The 18,164-nt window shown below is 37.3% G+C and overlaps 1 protein-coding gene across 1 annotated transcript; it reads right to left on the bottom strand.

The window, feature by feature from the left end:
• Window positions 1–6,743: 6,743 nt before the first annotated feature.
• On the bottom strand, window positions 6,744–17,805 carry LOC114645421 (extracellular calcium-sensing receptor-like). Its single transcript, XM_028793277.2, has 6 exons — window positions 17,594–17,805; window positions 17,155–17,449; window positions 15,856–16,674; window positions 13,775–14,002; window positions 13,424–13,547; window positions 6,744–7,683 (listed from the first exon to the last, which is right to left on the bottom strand). The coding sequence occupies exons 1-6, from the start codon at window positions 17,794–17,796 to the stop codon at window positions 6,782–6,784; spliced, it is 2,571 nt and encodes an 856-aa protein (XP_028649110.2). The 5' UTR covers window positions 17,797–17,805; the 3' UTR covers window positions 6,744–6,781.
• Window positions 17,806–18,164: the final 359 nt, after the last annotated feature.

Below are 18,164 nucleotides of genomic sequence, written 5' to 3'. Positions count from 1 at the left end.
TTAAGCAATGAAATTCTATCCCCTGTCATCTTAAAATTGCTATAAATACAATTCTGAGACAGTTTATTTAAAATATATATATAATGGAACATCTTATAAAGTTGAATCAAGCAACCACAGCCTCATTCTATATACAAAATGCTGAAGGAATACAAAAGCTAATAGAAAAGCAAGCAAAGGTATCTTGACATAAAGGATATGGCACAGACTTTCAAGCTAACAATCTGAAATTCTTGAATAGAGAGACTAAGAATTGAATACAGTTTAAAAATTGCCAAAGGTGTTTATAAAGCTGATCTTGCAATATTTTTACATCTAAATGTATGCTGATGGGGTAAATGAACTCCTCTTGTTTGAAGATGTTTATTGGTTGAGTTAATTAAATAGGAACATTGTAAGAACTGATAACTCAGTGCCTTGTCTAAGACTATGAATTCAAGCTAAAATGATTTAGTTAATTTAAGCCAGGCTTGAATTAGCAGGTTAATTATAAGTAAAAAAAAGCCTTTACTCAGCATTTGTAACTCAAGGTGGAGGGAGAAAAACAACAAAGGAAAAGAGAAGTGTGAAATTTCACACCCAATGAGCAAGACCAGCTTTTTAAGTATTTACAAAACAATATAAAAGTATTTCTCTGGGGTCTAGAAGGGATACATTTTTAAGATAAGGCAGTTATTTAAGGTAAGAAATAGTTATTTGCGGTAAGGTGGTTATGCTCATTAATCTTGGCACTGGAGAGTGGTGACGTATTGTATGTTGATTAGGATATTCAGGTAAGAATTTCACTATACTGTGTACACAGGACAGTAGTTACCCTGTAAACCTAGAAATCCTGTAAATTTCCAGCAACACATTCTGTTGATGAAAGACATTTTCTTTGGTCACAATGTAATTCCTGCAGTTGGAAACTGATTTTACATGAAATTAAAGCTGAAATAACTTTTGCAGATTGACTCCAGTAAGTCAATAAGCTTCCGAATATAACAATGATGTTAATGGCGGCACATCACAATGCAGAACTTATGCTATCATTTTGCACAAGTTGCATGACAGCCACCAACCCAGGCAAGTTAAACTACAGTCAATAAAAGGCAATATGATTAGGGTGCAGTGGATTACACAAGTAGTAAATTCATCCAAATAATTGCCCTGACGATGAGATGATTTGGATATAAGACAAAGGTCCTGAATGCATGGATGCACTCTGAGGTATTTCAGCAATGTCAGCTAGTGCTGACACTGAAAGTGTGTGTGGTCTACAATTTAACCCACATCGGTTTTATGATACAAGCAGAGCAAAATATGAAAACTATAAGATATACAGTGCATCCGGAAAGTATTCACAGCGCATGACTTTTTTCACATTTTGTTATGTTACAGCCTTATTCCAAAATGGATTAAATTCATTTTTTTCCTCAGAATTCTACACACAACACCTCATAATGACAACGTGAAAAAAGTTTACTTGAGATTTTTGCAAATTTATTAAAAATAAAAACATTGAGAAAGCACATGTACATAAGTATTCACAGCCTTTGCCATGAAGCTCAAAATTGAGCTCAGGTGCATCCTGTTTCCCCTGATCATCCTTGAGATTTTTCTGTAGCTTAATTGGAGTCCACCTGTGGTAAATTCAGTTGATTGGACATGATTTGGAAAGACACACACCTATCTATATAAGGTCCCACAGTTGACAGTTCATGTCAGAGCACAAACCAAGCATGAAGTCAAAGGAATTCTCTGTAGACCACCGAGACAGGATTGTCTCGAGGCACAAATCTGGGGAAGGTTACAGAAAAATTTCTGCTGCTTTGAAGGTCCCAATGAGCACAGTGGCCTCCATCATCTGTAAGTGGAAGAAGTTTGAAACCACCAGGACTCTTCCTAGAGCTGGACGGCCATCTAAACTGAGCAATCAGGGGAGAAGGACCTTAGTCAGGGAGTGTGACCAAGAACCCAATGATCACTCTGTCAGAGCTCCAGAGGTCCTCTGTGGAGAGATGAGAACCTTCCAGAAGGACAACCATCTCTGCAGCAATCCACCAATCAGGCCTGTATGGTAGAGTGGCCAGATGGAAGCCACTCCTTAATAAAAGGCACATGGCAGCCCACCTGGAATTTGCCAAAAGGCACCTGAAGGACTCTTGGACCATGAGAAAGAAAATTCTCTGGTCTGATGAGACAAAGATTGAACTCTTTGGTGTGAATGCCTGGCGTCACATTTGGAGGAAACCTGGCACCATCCCTACAGTGAAGCATGGTGGTGGCAGTATCATGCTGTGGGGATGTTTTTCAGCGGCAGGAACTAGGAGACTAGTCAGGATAAAGGGAAAGATGACTGCAGCAATGTACAGAGACATCCTGGATGAAAACCTGCTCCAGAGCGCTCTTGACCTCAGACTGGGGTGACGGTTCATCTTTCAGCAGGACAACGACCCTAAGCACACAGCCAAGATATCAAAGGAATGGCTTCAGGACAACTCTGTGAATGTCCTTGAGTGGCCCAGCCAGAGCCCAGACTTGAATCCAATTGAACATCTCTGGAGAGATCTTAAAATAGCTGTGCACCGACGCTTCCCATCCAACCTGATGGAGCTTGAGAGGTGCTGCAAAGAGGAATGGGCGAAACTGGCCAAGGATAGGTGTGCCAAGCTTGTGGCATCATATTCAAAAAGACTTGAGGCTGTAATTGCTGCCAAAGGTGCATCGACAAAGTATTGAGCAAAGGCTGTGAATACTTATGTACATGTGATTTCTCAGTTTTTTTATTTTAAATAAATTTGCAAAAACCTCAAGTAAACTTTTTTCACGTTGTCATTATGGGGTGTTGTGTGTAGAATTCTGAGGAAAAAATGAATTTAATCCATTTTGGAATAAGGCTGTAACATAACAAAATGTGGAAAAAATACTTTCCGAATGCACTGTATAAACATTAGGTAGCAAAAGAGGACTCTTATACTAGCAGACAGATCATTCCTCATGACATCAGTGTACTTGTATGTCATTTCTTTTAATCAGCATATTGTGGCATACCATGTAGTTAGGTTCAACTATGAATAACCCTATGTTCAGTGGGGTTTACTCCCTTATTTAGTGCAAAGTGTCTACAGAGAAACCCCCCACCAACTTTAGGATCACCTCTGAATTTTCAGGTTCTTCCCTGTTCTACTCTGTGCCACAAGGCGAGATTTTGCAATAAAGGGACTTTAGCCATCGGTGCAATTTCATGCTCTTCTCTGCATTTCAAATATGATGACAACATCCTCCCAAAAGAATGTTAATTGTTTTAGTTTCTGTTTTAAATTGTATATTTTGATTGGCAATGCAGATCAATAGTTATAAACCAATTTTATTTTATATTTTCAACAATTAAAAGATGTTTTATTACTTCCAGTTTATGCTTAAAACCACTTGATATGCATACTAATTTGATTCTTGAAATGTGCACGTCTGAGTGTGCCCTGCAGTGGGCTGGCTCCTGCCTTATGATCTGGTGGAATTTTGACTTCCCAGGATCCCGTACTGAAAAAGAGGGGGCAAACAGTGAGTGAATCATTGGGAGTGATGTTGATTACAGTGAAAATTATGCAAAGGGCAGAACCCTCAAAATGACTGTCAATGAGTATCTTGTAGTGTGCATATGTCTGTTTGCAAAATATCAGAAGGGTCTTTAATGGTATCTAATGGAATAACACATGATTTCAAAAAGAGTTGTTAAACCTGAAGCTGTCAATGGAAATAAAAAATTCTCTGCTTTGCTTCTCGCAATGAGTGTCATGACAAAATAAAAAATGACAATTAATGACAGAATGAAGGCTTGGCTAGTTTCAGTGGTTTATATTTCAGTTAAAGTTTAACCGTAATTCTGAAACATGCAACTCAATATTAAAGTACTGAATTAATAAAAATAGTAAAATTTTAGTAAAGGCAACAAAAATATCAGTTCAAATACAGATGTGTAAATATATTATGTTTTGAACATAATTTGTTGTGCAGATATAATGTGTTCATTGTTCAGTCAAATAAATAATGAAACGTAAACAGTTTTCCACTGTCTTACAGTTTGCTCATCTAAAATTGCTCAGTTATTCATGAATAATTTTATTTTCTTCAGTTATCACCCCTAGAGGACAACGCATGTGAGACATCATTTTGTTTTTGAGCAATGTATCTGTGGTGCAAGAGAAATTAATTAGATTAATGAAGACTTGAATTTTACCAAAAATTTCCCCCCCAAAAAAACAAAAGATGATGGTGGTGTGACTCATATATTACCTTTCATATATTTTTCAAACTTTATTACTAATGAGGAAGAAATATTTAGAATTAAGGTGCTTCAGTCTTTCCAAATAATAAAGTATGGTGTTAATAGAACTATAAGAAACATGTGACTTATGTATTAATAAACAAGGATGTATTAAGCTAACTAAACAAATGTAATCTAATACAGACACTAAGCTGTAAGAGTATATTTCTGTAAGACAAATGTACTAAACTAACTTTTAAGGTAGCTTTTGATATTGTATAACCAATTATTATGTGTGATGATCATTATGTGCGAAATGTAAGCTATAATAAGATTCTTAAATTGTAACTGCCACATAGCTGTTGAAGTGTTGTAACCTTGATGGTGCAGAAGAATAGGGAAGTGAGCATTGTCTAAAACCGCTGAGTTGCATACACCCAATAACCATTAGAGAAAACTTGCAATAACTGGTCTTATGTACGTGTAAGTTAGCAGAAGTGTATTTCTTAAAATTATGAAAATACTGACCACTTTTTATCTGTAAAAAGCACTGTGTGCTTCTACATGTTGCAATCCAGGGTGTGACCGCAAGCTATAATGATCTATGTATGACCTCAAAATGAACTGCCGCGTGTTTTTTTTTTCTTCTTGAGTATTAAAAGGAAGTCTCAGCTTCCTATTAGCGAGGTGACAGTTTGTGGCACACTGGAACGTGACAGGGTCTGGAGGCTGCAGGCAGGCTGAGGGTCTGCAGCGTCCTCTCACCAAGAATAAAGAAATTGATTTTTATTTTATATTGGTGTCCATTTCCTTGTCATTCCTGACTTTCAGCGTCCACACTAACTATATTTTATATATACAGCACACATACACACTCATATACTGCATATATTATTGTGGTAGAGTATATGTTGAGAGTGGTTGCCTGACGTTAGTGCACCACCATCTTGACACAAGACAGCCCAAAAGTCCAACAGAAGTCCTTCAGACGAGAGAAAGAGAGCTGCTTTGGTAGCAGGAGAGGCCTTGCTCATGCCTGTGTGGAAACATAGAGGCTGCTACAGGACAGTTCATCCAGCATGTTAAATGTCCTAGAATGGCATGAGACAGTAACACCAACACAAGTGCAAATGAGCTGTGACCTGGGTTTAAGCATGTATTGCTTCCCAGGACACTATAGGGAAGCCTATCCTTCAGATGACAGGAATATGTACATCTCTAAGAGAGTTAGTGAGGTGATTAAAAGCAGGCAAGAAGCCAGAAGCTCTATTGACTGATAGATGACAACATGTGGCAGTTACCAGGAGAAGCCAAATGGTTTACTCAAGGATGAGGTCAGGCTATTAGTATGATAGGGTGTCAAAGAATTGTCCCATCTAAATCAACGGACAGCTACCAATCTGCCTGAGAAACGCAGCCCTTTAGATGCAACAGAAAGCTTATGGTTGCTGGGACACTGTGAGTTAGTTGCAAAAAGGCATTCTAGTCTGGTATCCCTGGAGCAAAAGTAGAGAATCTGCCAAAAGCATTTTGAGATTAGGATTGAGTGCTGGCTTTGAGTTAAGGGTAAATTGGTTGGCAATGGAGAAACCAGGAAGAATTACTTAGTCATACTTGTGATCAAGTGGGAGAGGCTTCATGGTAGACCTGCTATCAAATCCCATGGAAGCAGCCCCAGCGAGACATCAAGATTGTTGTTTTTTTGCTTGTTTAATGAGCAGTTTGTGTGTTGCTTCTTTTGTTTACTTTTCCTGTACACTTTATTCATAATTAAAGCACAATTTTTGGTCTCCTTTGTATCCCTGTAAATATGGAGAATTGTGTAAATATTGTGTATGTGATGAAAGTTTTGTGTATGGAATAGGGCATTGAACATTAAACTACAGGCCTGCCAGTTCACTCAACATCTCTGAATCACTATGTGACCTGTAACAATACACTGAGATCTTTTGACATGTAAGAAATATTTATCTCATTTATCCTAATCTTGTTTCTTGCCCTGGGTAAACGTGTCATCATTTTTGTAATAATTTTTTATATATAGTATATATATATAAAAGTTTACATGTGGAGTGGAGTTTACATGTTCTCCCCATGACCGTGTGGGTTTCCTCCCAAACACATGCAGGTTAGGTGGATTGGCAATGCTAAACTGGCCCTAGTGTATGTGTGAGTGTTTGTGTGTTCACCCTGCTATGGGCTGGCACCCTGTCCAGGGTTTGTGCTTGGCTTGCATCTGATGCTAGCTAGGTTAGGCTCCAGCTTCCCTGTGACCCTGCTCAGGATAAGTGGGTTTAGAAAATGGGTATACTGTGTATATGTCCATCCATTCATTCTGATTATACTGTATATATTTGATAATTTATTTTTATTAAGATAATTAAGGAAGTGTATTTAAGCATTGATCTAAACAGTTAATATATTATTTCAGTTAATATTTTATATTATGCAAGAATGAACAAGTATATTTATATTTTTAGACTCAGTACTTTATTGTGCTTTAATATCAGATTTTCAATGTATAAGTTGTAGCCATTAACATGTTTTGCCCATTAGATACTTCTTTGTGTTTCTATGTGGCTTAAATAAAATAATATAACACTTAGGTGTAAAGATACAAAAAAGCAAACCAAAACTAGAAGCTAAAATGGCAAATATTTCCACTACTACTATATATTTTCCAGGAGAACTGATATAAACTGGTATGAAGGTAATCCAAACTGCACAAAATATCAGCATGCTAAATGTTATGAATTTTGCTTCATTAAAATTGTCTGGTAGTGTACGAGCCTTAAAAGCAAGAATGAAGCACAGAGAAGAAAGAAGACCAATGTAACCAAGAACAGCATAAAATGCAGTTTGAGAGCCTACATTGCATTCTAAAATAATTTTGTCTCTGTAGTAGCTGAAATTCCTATCTGCGGATGGGGGTGCAATCAGCAGCCACAGAAAACATATTAAACTCTGAAGAGATGTGATGACAAAAACACATAAACGCTGCTGGGATGCTCCAAACCATTTCATAACACTGCTTCCTGGCTGGGTAGCTCTGAAGGCCATTAACACCACTATTGTTTTCCCCAGAACACATGAGATGCACAAAACAAAAGTAATTCCGAAAGCTGTGTGGCGCAACATGCAGGACCAGTCAGATGGCCGTCCAATAAAAGTGACTGAACAAAGAAAACATAATGTTAGGGAAAATAAAAGAAGAAAGCTTAACTCTGAGTTATTAGCTTTAACTATTGGAGTATGTTTGTACAGGAAAAAAATAAAGGCAGTCACTAGAGTGATACAGACTCCCATGAGTGAGACAGCTGTTAAAAGAATTCCAAGAATTTCTTCAAAAGAAAGATGTTCTGTTTCTTTAAAAATGCATTTATCTTTCTTTGCATTTGACCAGTATTCCATAGGACATTTTATGCAGTCAGATGAATCTGAAAAAAATAGAAACAGTAAATTTTAAAAAGTTACTGTCAATAAAATTATTAAGTTCATGTAAAAAGTCCCTTCCTAAGACAACCCACTTTGCCGCTAAGTTCCCGATAGGCTTTGACCTAACTGATGCTTATCTGGGTGTCCAGTGCTTACTCTGACCCAAAATGAAACATTAGGGGCCAGGAGTACTAAACTGTCAATTCAATATATACTTAAAGATTTCAGAAGTTAGTTTGGACCAAAATTTCAACTCTAACTTTTCTTTCCACTTCTCTTTTGTCATTTGACTTCAAACATATGATGCACATGCAATTGAAACTAAAACTTAACTATACAAGCACCACTTTGAGTCACTGTGGAATTTATAAACTGCTAAAGCCATTTACATGTATCATTGCCAATTAATGCGTATTTTAACTTGGACAACAGCAAACATTTGACCCTTGTTAAGAAGAGAATGATAAATTATGCTTTAATATCAACTGATATGTATTTATACATATATATGTATATACATTGTGGCATGTAGGGAGCAACTCACAACACAAACCACAGACACAACTGGCTATGACACAAGTCCTAGGTTCAAAAGACCTTTTATTTTAAAGCAATACATCACTGACAGGTTCCTTTTCTTCCACAATAATTCTTTTCTCTTTCTCTTTCACTTCTCCCAGGTAAACTTTATCTTTCTCTCTGAAGTCCAACTCCTCTGAGTGAGGTGGAGCACTTCCCGGTCAGGTGGAACTTCTCTAGGACAGGAAAGCATTCTCCCAGTAGCTACTCCTGGTTGCACCAAGTTACAGGACTGTCCATCAGGACCACAGCTCCCATGCTGGCCTGCAAGAGTACATTCAATACTCCAATTCCCTTTGGAAGCACCACCTATTCTGGCCGGGACACCCATCCATCACCTTGAACTGTCCAATATAAAGGCCTCTCTTTTGGGGAAGAAACCATTATCCACTACAGATTGCATTCCACTCCACTCATGTCCTTTACAATAAATAATTATATATATATACAGTGTATATATATATATATATATATATATATATATATATATATATATATATATATATATATATATATATATATATATATAGATACAGATAAAGATATATGGACATAGACAGATAGATAGATGGATTGATATGCCCTTTTCAGGGTTGGTTCATGGCTGCTCCTAATACTGCAGAGCTAGGATCTATCTTGCCATGACCTACACTGGAATCAGATGTGTGGCACAATGAATGGATAAATTAAATAAGTACTACATAGACCTCATTTTATTGTATCTCAGAAATCTTAGACTTTATTGGCTGCAGTGATTACAGGACAAAATATTCTGCTGATATTAGCCTAATGACTAATCTTTATATATACTGTAATACGCTACCGTGGCTGTCAGTTTGTCTGTCCAGGATTTTAAATCACCTGTACCTCACAAACCATTTGATCTATTGACCTGAAATTTGGTACACGTATACTACGTGATGTCTACTATCTGCTTATGATGATTGACCTCCAATGTTATTTCTCTTTTTATTTTTATTTTACTTTATTGTAGAATCAACTCTCGGCTGCAGTCAGCAGGGCAACCGTGCGGTGCATGTGTACAGGCACTGTTTTCATCCCTACCATTTTCGCTCTCACTTCCTCTACCTCTTCATATCTTAAATCATTCTTGAGACAGATTGAACACTTAAGTGCCAGCTTAAAAGAAAAGTAAAAAAAAAACGTACTAAGTAACTGCAACTCAAACACTGCCTTAATCAGTTTTAACGCAAAATGATGCCAATGAAAGAAGAGAAGAAGCGGGCCAGTAGGTGGAGAAAAGAAGAGATGCTCAGGAAGCAGCAAGCACGTCAACCTCTTAGCAAATGAATGCTAAACATACAGAGAAAGAGGATGAAAACTATAAGTCAAGTGTATTGTGCAGTGCACCATTACTAGTATCAATATATTATGTCTGATATTGGCGCAGCCAGGGTGTTGAGGGGGTCCAGTTTGGTGGGCTCAGGATTGGGGTCACTGCTTTTTTCAGATGATGTTGTCCTGTTTGCTTCATCAGGCCGTGATCTTCAGCTCTCTCTGGATCGGTTCGCAGCCGAGTGTGAAGCGGCTGGGATGAGAATCAGCACCTCCAAATCCGAGACCATGGTCCTCAGCCGGAAAAGGGTGGAGTGCCCTCTCAGGGTTGGTAGCGAGATCCTGCCCCAAGTGGAGGAGTTCAAGTATCTCGGGGTCTTGTTCACGAGTGAGGGAAGAATGGAGCGTGAGATCGACAGGCGGATCGGTGCGGCATCCGCAGTAATGCGGGCATTGCATCGGTCTGTCGTGGTGAAAAAGGAGCTGAGCCGCAAGGCGAAGCTCTCAATTTACCAGTCGATCTATGTTCCTACCCTCACCTATGGTCATGAGCTATGGGTAGTGACCGAAAGAACGAGATCGCGAATACAAGCGGCTGAAATGAGTTTCCTCCGCAGGGTGTCTGGGCTTTCCCTTAAAGATAGGGTGAGAAGCTCAGTCATCCGGGAGGGGCTCAGAGTAGAGCTGCTGCTCCTCCGCATCGAGAGGAGTCAGATGAGGTGGCTCGGGCATCTGATCAGGATGCCTCCTGGACGCCTCCCTGGTGAGGTGTTCCGGGCACGTCCAACCGAGAGGAGGCCCCGGGGAAGACCCAGGACACGCTGGAGGGACTATGTCTCTCGACTGGCCTGGGAACGCCTTGGGATTCTCCCGGAAGAGCTAGAAGAAGTGGCCGGGGAGAGGGAAGTCTGGGCATCTCTGCTCAAGCTGCTGCCCCCCGCGACCCGACCTCGGATAAGCGGGAGACGATGGATGGATGGATGGATGGATGGATGGATGGATGGATGGATGGATGGATGTATTGTAACACACTTGAGTAAATGAATTTTCCATTCTGGGATATTAAAGCCCAGGTTGACCTTCACTTTGATATTCACATTAGGCAGATAGATCAGCAGTAATTGACAATGAAAAATAACAGGATTCACTTTAGAAAATACATGTACGTAATAAGATTTCAGATGTATTATTAAAAGCTATCTGTATTCGGTAGGGACACTTTTTGAATCCAATGTATTTGTCAAGGGGGAACACACATCACTGGTAAAATGTTATTACGAACATAGTTATGAACGTAAAAATGTAAACTGAAATAGGCAAATATGAATGGGCTTTGTTACAATATCTTGTTTCTTGGAAATGTAAGTTTTTGCTGATTACAACTTTGAAAGAGTCTTTAAGAATTTTCCACAATAAAAATAAAAACGATCACTAAGAATTGTTTCTAAAATGAAAACAGATTTCTGCCTGAAAAATAATTTAGACATATCATTTTTCTTAATATTTCAGGAAAGTGTGCTGTGGTACCATGGGGTCTCTGTGACCCCACTCCTCTTTGAATCAAGTTTTTTTTTAACTATCACAATTAGTGACCTCGCCTTTCATGTATTTTTTGTAAGGCCTTCCTAACAATGTGACACACATTTGCTATTTTTTGTGTCTTTCTGTTTATTTTTTATTTATGTTTATTTGTGTTTGCGGTCAAATGGTCCCCATAGTACCTTCCATGTAATATAGGTATTTTTTCTTTTTTTGAGGTTCTGTGACGTGCACAACGTAACACATTGGCGAAATGACGAGGATTAACATGTAAAGATGTTCTGGCACCTTTAGGTGACCTAAGTGACGTTGACAGTGAACATGAGGATGATATTGAAGATGGGTTGAGCTTGGGATGAAAGCAACCCCAAAATCAATGAAAAGTCAGACTCCCACAGTGAGCAAAGTGCATGGGACTTGCTTTGATCATTCCACATGCACGTCAGAGATTGGAAGTGCAGTAAACACCACAAGATGTCAAACAGGTCATTTGCAGTTGCTGCATTTTACCAGAGGCACCCTCATCAGCTCCAAGCACCACCCAGCACCATTCTGGACAGCACAAGAGATGCTACATTTGTCCCAGATCAAAAGACAAGAAAACTAAATTCATCTGTAATGAGTGCAATAAGTTTGTGTGCAAAGAGCGCAGCAAATGGTTGTGCAACCAATGCCAGCAGTAAAAGTTAGGGCTGCGGTGATGTAGATTAATCAGAAACTCACACATGAAGTGTTGTGCAATATTATTTGGATTTTGTAATACATTTTCAGTATCTGCTTCTGTATAGGCTATTCGAAAGTTCCAAAGACAAATACGCCTCTGTTTGTCGATATTTGATTACAAACATCCATCCATCCATTGTCCAACCCGCTGAATCCGAACACAGGGTCATGGGGGTCTGCTGGAGCCAATCCCTGCCAACACAGGGCACAAGGCAGGAACCAATCCCGGGCAGGGTGCCAACCCACCGCAGGACACACACAAACACACCCACAGACCAAGCACACACTAGGGCCAATTTAGAATCGCCAATCCACCTAACCAGCATGTCTTTGGACTGTGGGAGGAAACCAGAGCGCCCAGAGGAAACCCACGCAGACACGGAGAGAACAAGCAAACTCCACGCAGGGAGGACCCGGGAAACGAACCCAGGTCCCCAGGTCTCCCAACTGCGAGGCAGCAGCGCTACCCACTGTGCCACCGTGCCGCCCGATTACAAACATTTGTTGTATAATATTATTTGGAGAAAAACAAAATATTGTAATAAACAGTGTTTTTATTCTGGTAATGTAGTACATTTTTTAATGTGACGTAACTTTTTTCATGGTACCTGAGCAGGGTTAAAATTTGTTTCAGTGGAGCTGTAACAGCACGCCAACTAAAGTAATTCTAAGCTCATGTTAGACACTTGGCGTTTAATGTGAGCGATTAATGTAAAGGGTGCCATTTTGATGCAGTGATTAGAGCTGCTGAAACACAGTTCCAGAGTCCTTGCTTCAGATTCCATCTCAGTTACTGCCTCTGTTTGAACCCTTTCCCTGTGTCTGTGTGGGTTTTCTTCTTTACAGTATACTCCAGTTTTCCAGTTGGGAAGTCAGGCTGTTAATGTACCAGAATGCTATTCCTTCCCATGGGAAGATGCAAGGAGACAGTGGGAATTTGATCTCCTTATGAATGCCCAGGCTACCTACAATGTATAATGTCCAGAAGGATGTGGGCAGCCATTTGGAATATTTCATCAGAACTGTGATCGTGCCAGTTTTTAAATTCAGCCTTGATTGGTAAAACCAATTGTGGAACCCCTAGAACTTTATTTACTTTAGGAATGCTGTTGACTGTATTTGTTTACTGTAGTTTTTGGTTTATAATGTTCATTGATATTATTTTATGTTATTCAGATTCAAGTTAGCTTAGTTTAATCATGTGTTCAACTTAATTTGTAATTTTATGTATGTAAATGATGTGTAGTTTATATCATTAATAGCAGAGGTAACCGGCGCTGCCCAGGATTGAATGAAGTGCAGGTGTGGTCATTAGATAAAATTCCTCAAGGAGAAACATTTTGCAATTAAGTACACCCCATCGCTTTCTCCTGTACAACTGAGGAATTAGAAAAATTGGTGGCGATAGGTTTAATGGTTTGGATTTGCTTATCAGACACACACATGTTCAGCTTTTTGTGTTAAGATGGCTGGAAATCCTGCGCAAGTGCTCTGGGCTGGTGCTCACTAAAGAGTGCTATGTAAAAAAGTAAACTAAACTGAACTGAATTTTTAGAGATAAAGAATAGTCACATCTACTTTTAAAAATAACTTCATATACGATACCTGTAGCATTGCTCATTTCTCCTTCAGCACATGGTATGCAGTCAAAACAACAGACCGGTTTGCCTTTCCGCATAGCTCTTCGAGTGCCAAAAATACAACTCTCACTGCAGATGGATTTGTGCAACTGCAAAAATATAATATATTCAGTAATTCACTGTCTCCTTTGACCTAGTGAGTTTTTTTTGTTTTTTTTTTTGTTAGGTTTAAACTTTGCAAAAATAACAATTCTGATGAGTCTTGCACAAATATGTACTGTATGTGCATATATATACAGAATATATATATATATATATATATATATATATATATATATATAATATGCTGTAATTTATATTTAATTATTACACATACCTCTCTTTTTCCACCAATCCAAATAATTTTGGTGTTATTGATAAGAAAATTTTGCCCAGAAATAGCTGTTGCATCATAATAACCGACTGTGACAAATTCATTCTCTCCTTTGGCATTAAGCTGCCAGTTAATCAGTTCATAAATGGCAGCTGGATCCCCATTTTCATCAAAATATACTTCCTCACCATATTTAGTTCTGAATTTCACCATTTTCATAAAATGAAGAAGCTGTTCATGAAAAAAAAATAAAAAATGTAAACTAATTTAACATAATTATCCTTCAATATTGAATTAAGTGTAAGTTCAGTTGTCATGAAAAGTGTCTTATTCATCCTAAAGTCAGAAAATGTTCCTCACAATATTTGTCTTTGTCAAGGGTAGGAGACAAGAAATGGTAAATAAGTAAGGTTGTTATGAGTTAATATTTCAGATAAAAAAAACATAACACCACAGAACATAATGTGAAAACTGAATCAACGTGATTTAAATATTTTAACACTTTGACAAGACACTTCCGCCACTTCTCTTTTCATTTTATCTGTCCAAAGATCAATCTGTCTATTTTTTATCTATCTATCTATTGCAAAGATAGTCAGGACTGTCATTTCAGTAGGTTAGCAACTGTCAAAGGCATTACACCTTAGTTCATTTGTTATAGTTATTTGTATTCCATCCTTTATTTTTCTGTTTAATGCAGTTATTGCTGATGTGTATTCAGGGTTATTTCCATGTATCTGGTGTTATTTATGGACCTTTCAAGCCTACTGTACTGTTTCTGTATTATCATTTGAATGTTTGTGAAGCACTTTCAGACTGAGAAAGACACTAAAAGTATACACATAAAAGAATACAAATGTATTGTTACTACCATTATTATTAATTGATGGTAGTTACTGGTGGGAAAGTGAACCAGCCACCCACAAAGTCTTCCAGGAACCTTATTTGTCCTAATAAGGTCCAAAGTGGTAAAAGATTGTTATTTTGTATATTATTGTGTTTGTTTTTTTTACCCATTTCCAACCATGTACTCTTGTTTTTCTGTTTTGTTAATAAAGTGTCTTCCAGGCCTTTTCTTATATTCTGTTAGTCTAGTTTCAGGATTAGGTTAAAAGTTCCTGCACACTATCTATCTATCTATCTATCTATCTATCTATCTATCTATCTATCTATCTATCTATCTATCTATCTATCTATCTATCTATCTATCTATACCGCTATAGTAAAAAAATAAAGGAATTTGTTATGTTAAATGCTTGAATGAATAAAAACAATTCTTCATAGTCTACTGTTTTTTATCATTTTTATTTTTTTATATTATTGCTTAACATATTTAGTAAATAAAAAGTGTTTCAAATCATTACTAAAAATGAAATTCAAAGATGTCCTTTATTTACAGCAACTGATGGACGTGCACTATGTGAGCAGCAAGGCTCCAAGTAGCAAGTTTGATTAATCTGAAGAGAACAACTCCTCTTATCACTTAGGTTCATTTGCATATAGTAGCTAGTAAACATTTCAATCCCACCAATGAACATTCAGAAAAAAAGGTACATTCTGGTGATACCCTTCCGCCATTAAATAACATCCAATGGTCCCAAAAGACTTAATCACTAAAAGTCTTCTCTAAACATTTGGTTTACAGAATAAGACTTCTTATATGTAATCTGTTATGAAATAATAAAGCACAGTTAAATGTTGTATATGATATAATTTCTTAATATAAAGTGTGCTGGTATAAATTAAGTCAGGGTGTCCTTGTTTAAAAGGCAGGCGGTTTAAGCAGTTTTTTTTCTTTTCCTCTACAATATTCTAGATGTTCAATCTAACAACTGAGTTGTTTTTAATATCTTTTTTATCAAGTTTAATAATGTGGTGCCAGTCCATCAGAGGCACATGCCTACCCACCACCTTAATAATGAGACAATTTGCAGTCACACATTTTTGGGATATTAATGAAGACCGTAATGTACATTATAAGCAAATACATTTTATGTAGTTTTTATGGTTCTCAAAGAGAAGGCATGGAAAGCAACATGATGTGTATATTTGTATGTGCTGACATTAATGGCTAGATACCTTACCTTCCATGGCTCAAAGAATACACTTTTGGCACAGCTTTCATGATTTTCTCTGGTTGTACAGGTGAACATATTGTGCAGTGCATGTGCTATAGCATTTACTGCTTTATAGACATTATTTGAAATTCTTAACTCCGTCACATCTGTATAAAGGTTATTAATGCCATTTAAATTTTCAGTGCCACTGCATGCTCTCATACCTGCAGACTTCATATCAGCAGTTATATTATCATTCAGATAACAAGAGAATGTTGTTTCCCAAAATTCTTTTAAAAGAGCATTTCCTGTGATTGCAGACGGGTGAATCTTTAGCAAAAACTCCTTTAACCCTGGTATCCATGACTTGCGAATTGCAAATCCAAGTGCGCCACCCAAAATGCGGCAGTTTTCTTTTGTGGCAATGTTTGTGTCTGTAACCCATGCTTCACTGCCTACCCACTGAATGTCTGTTAAATTCTCTTTTATTAAGTCTTGTAAGAGAACTGACATGTCACTTTGCGCTAAGAAGGCAACAATAACTTTGGATGTGGACATTTTAATAATATTTATAATTCTCAAAATATTTTCTTTTGTGTATGTTCTGAAAAAAGGTTCTGAATACTCAATACATATGCCCTCTTGCTGGGCAGCTTGAACGAATGTGGCCATTCCAGAGTTTCCATAATCATTGTCACTTCTAATCGCTCCAACCCAAGTCCATCCAAAATGCTTTACCAGCTGTGCCAAGGCTCTGCTTTGGTAGAAATCGCTGGGAATAGTCCTAAAAAATGTAGGGAATTCATGTCTGTTGCTCAGACAGGCACATGTTGCAAAATGACTGACCTGTGTTTAAAGTACAAAATGTGTTACTAAGTAACTATAAAAATAAGAGCACTGTAACTGAAAGTAGATCTGTACTCGGAGAACATATCAGTTATTCAAAATCTTTTAAACCAACATTTTAGAAATGTTTAATTGTCATTAATATTATATATCAGAACAAATGGACATTTAATGTCCATTCCTTGCCATGCCTACAATGCCTTGACTTGAATTGGACTTAATTAAAGATCTTTTAAATCGTGTTTTTTAGATTGCATAATGTTTTAGTAGTACTAGCTATAGCTGACAGACTATTGTCATATTGTGCAATTCTGTCCTCAATATCTATAAAAAGCAATTTTTCCCTTAATATCAATAGTCAAGAAATATACATATCCCTTAAAACTTTAAATGAAATCATTTTCAGTCTATAAGTAAACAAAAGTGTCATGGTGACAACTGTAATATTGTTAGAATGTTGAAAGGATCACTATAACTTACCACTGGTATCTGAAATGGTCCAGCCGTCTTTGCAATTGCCATGGTTGGTGACGATCCAGACTCTGCTATGATTGCAGGGACAAAAAATGGCTTCTTACAAGAGTCATTATAAGAAAGCTCATTCTGTTTCTCATTCATTAGTGTCATCACTGCTCTCATTGACACAGGTACAGATGCACACGAATCATAGATTTTATAACCTATTGAAATATTAGGCAGCAACTCAGTGTTATTATTTATCTCTTCAATAGCATAGATAGTAGTCTGTGCAAACTGGAGTTCCCTGAAATTTAAACTAACAAGAGTATGAAGTTAGAACTAGAAGTGCAATCAGATTCCTTCTAGAGTAAAAAAAAAGGTTTAATTTATAGAGTGTAGTTTTTCATATGATATTAGGAGATAATGTTTCTAAGAATGTTAGTATGCAGTTTGACCAAACCTTTCACACTGTAGAGGCTCTGGTTTACTTTTGTAGCTAAGATCCCTGTTGCCTGTTTTCCTGTGTAGAGAAAAGATCGCTCCAATTATTATGTCTCCATCCTTCGACAATTGTGGCACAAGTTCAGCTCCCTGCATGTTGCAATTATGCCCTTCAGCCTTTATGGAAAATGGCATTAGTAGTACAGCTACACAGAACAACATGCTGCATGAATATGGATAGCTCAAAGTGATCTGAATTATTAACTTAGAATGTGCTGCTTTTATATGGACTAGGGAAATTTTGTTGTCATCAAATAATGTTATTAGAAGCATTGAATCCCAAACGAGAATTGTCAAAGGAATTCTTAGGTACAAAATATATATTTCATATTAATGTTGTTTTTCGTTACTATTTTTTTTTTACAATATTGTTATCCATTGGGATATTATTATTAATATAATGTTTTAATTTAATAAATCTTTTTAACGTACATGCATAATTTTTGATAACTAACCTGAAATTAATTTAAAGATTTAGCAAACTAGGTACTTCTTCATCTTCATTGTATAATTTCTTTATATTTTTAATT

Source organism: Erpetoichthys calabaricus, chromosome 2, assembly GCF_900747795.2.
Source record: "Erpetoichthys calabaricus chromosome 2, fErpCal1.3, whole genome shotgun sequence".
Taxonomy (NCBI): domain Eukaryota; kingdom Metazoa; phylum Chordata; class Cladistia; order Polypteriformes; family Polypteridae; genus Erpetoichthys; species Erpetoichthys calabaricus.
The sequence above is the reverse complement of the archived record's forward strand: the minus strand, read 5'-3'. Positions and strand labels throughout refer to the sequence as shown.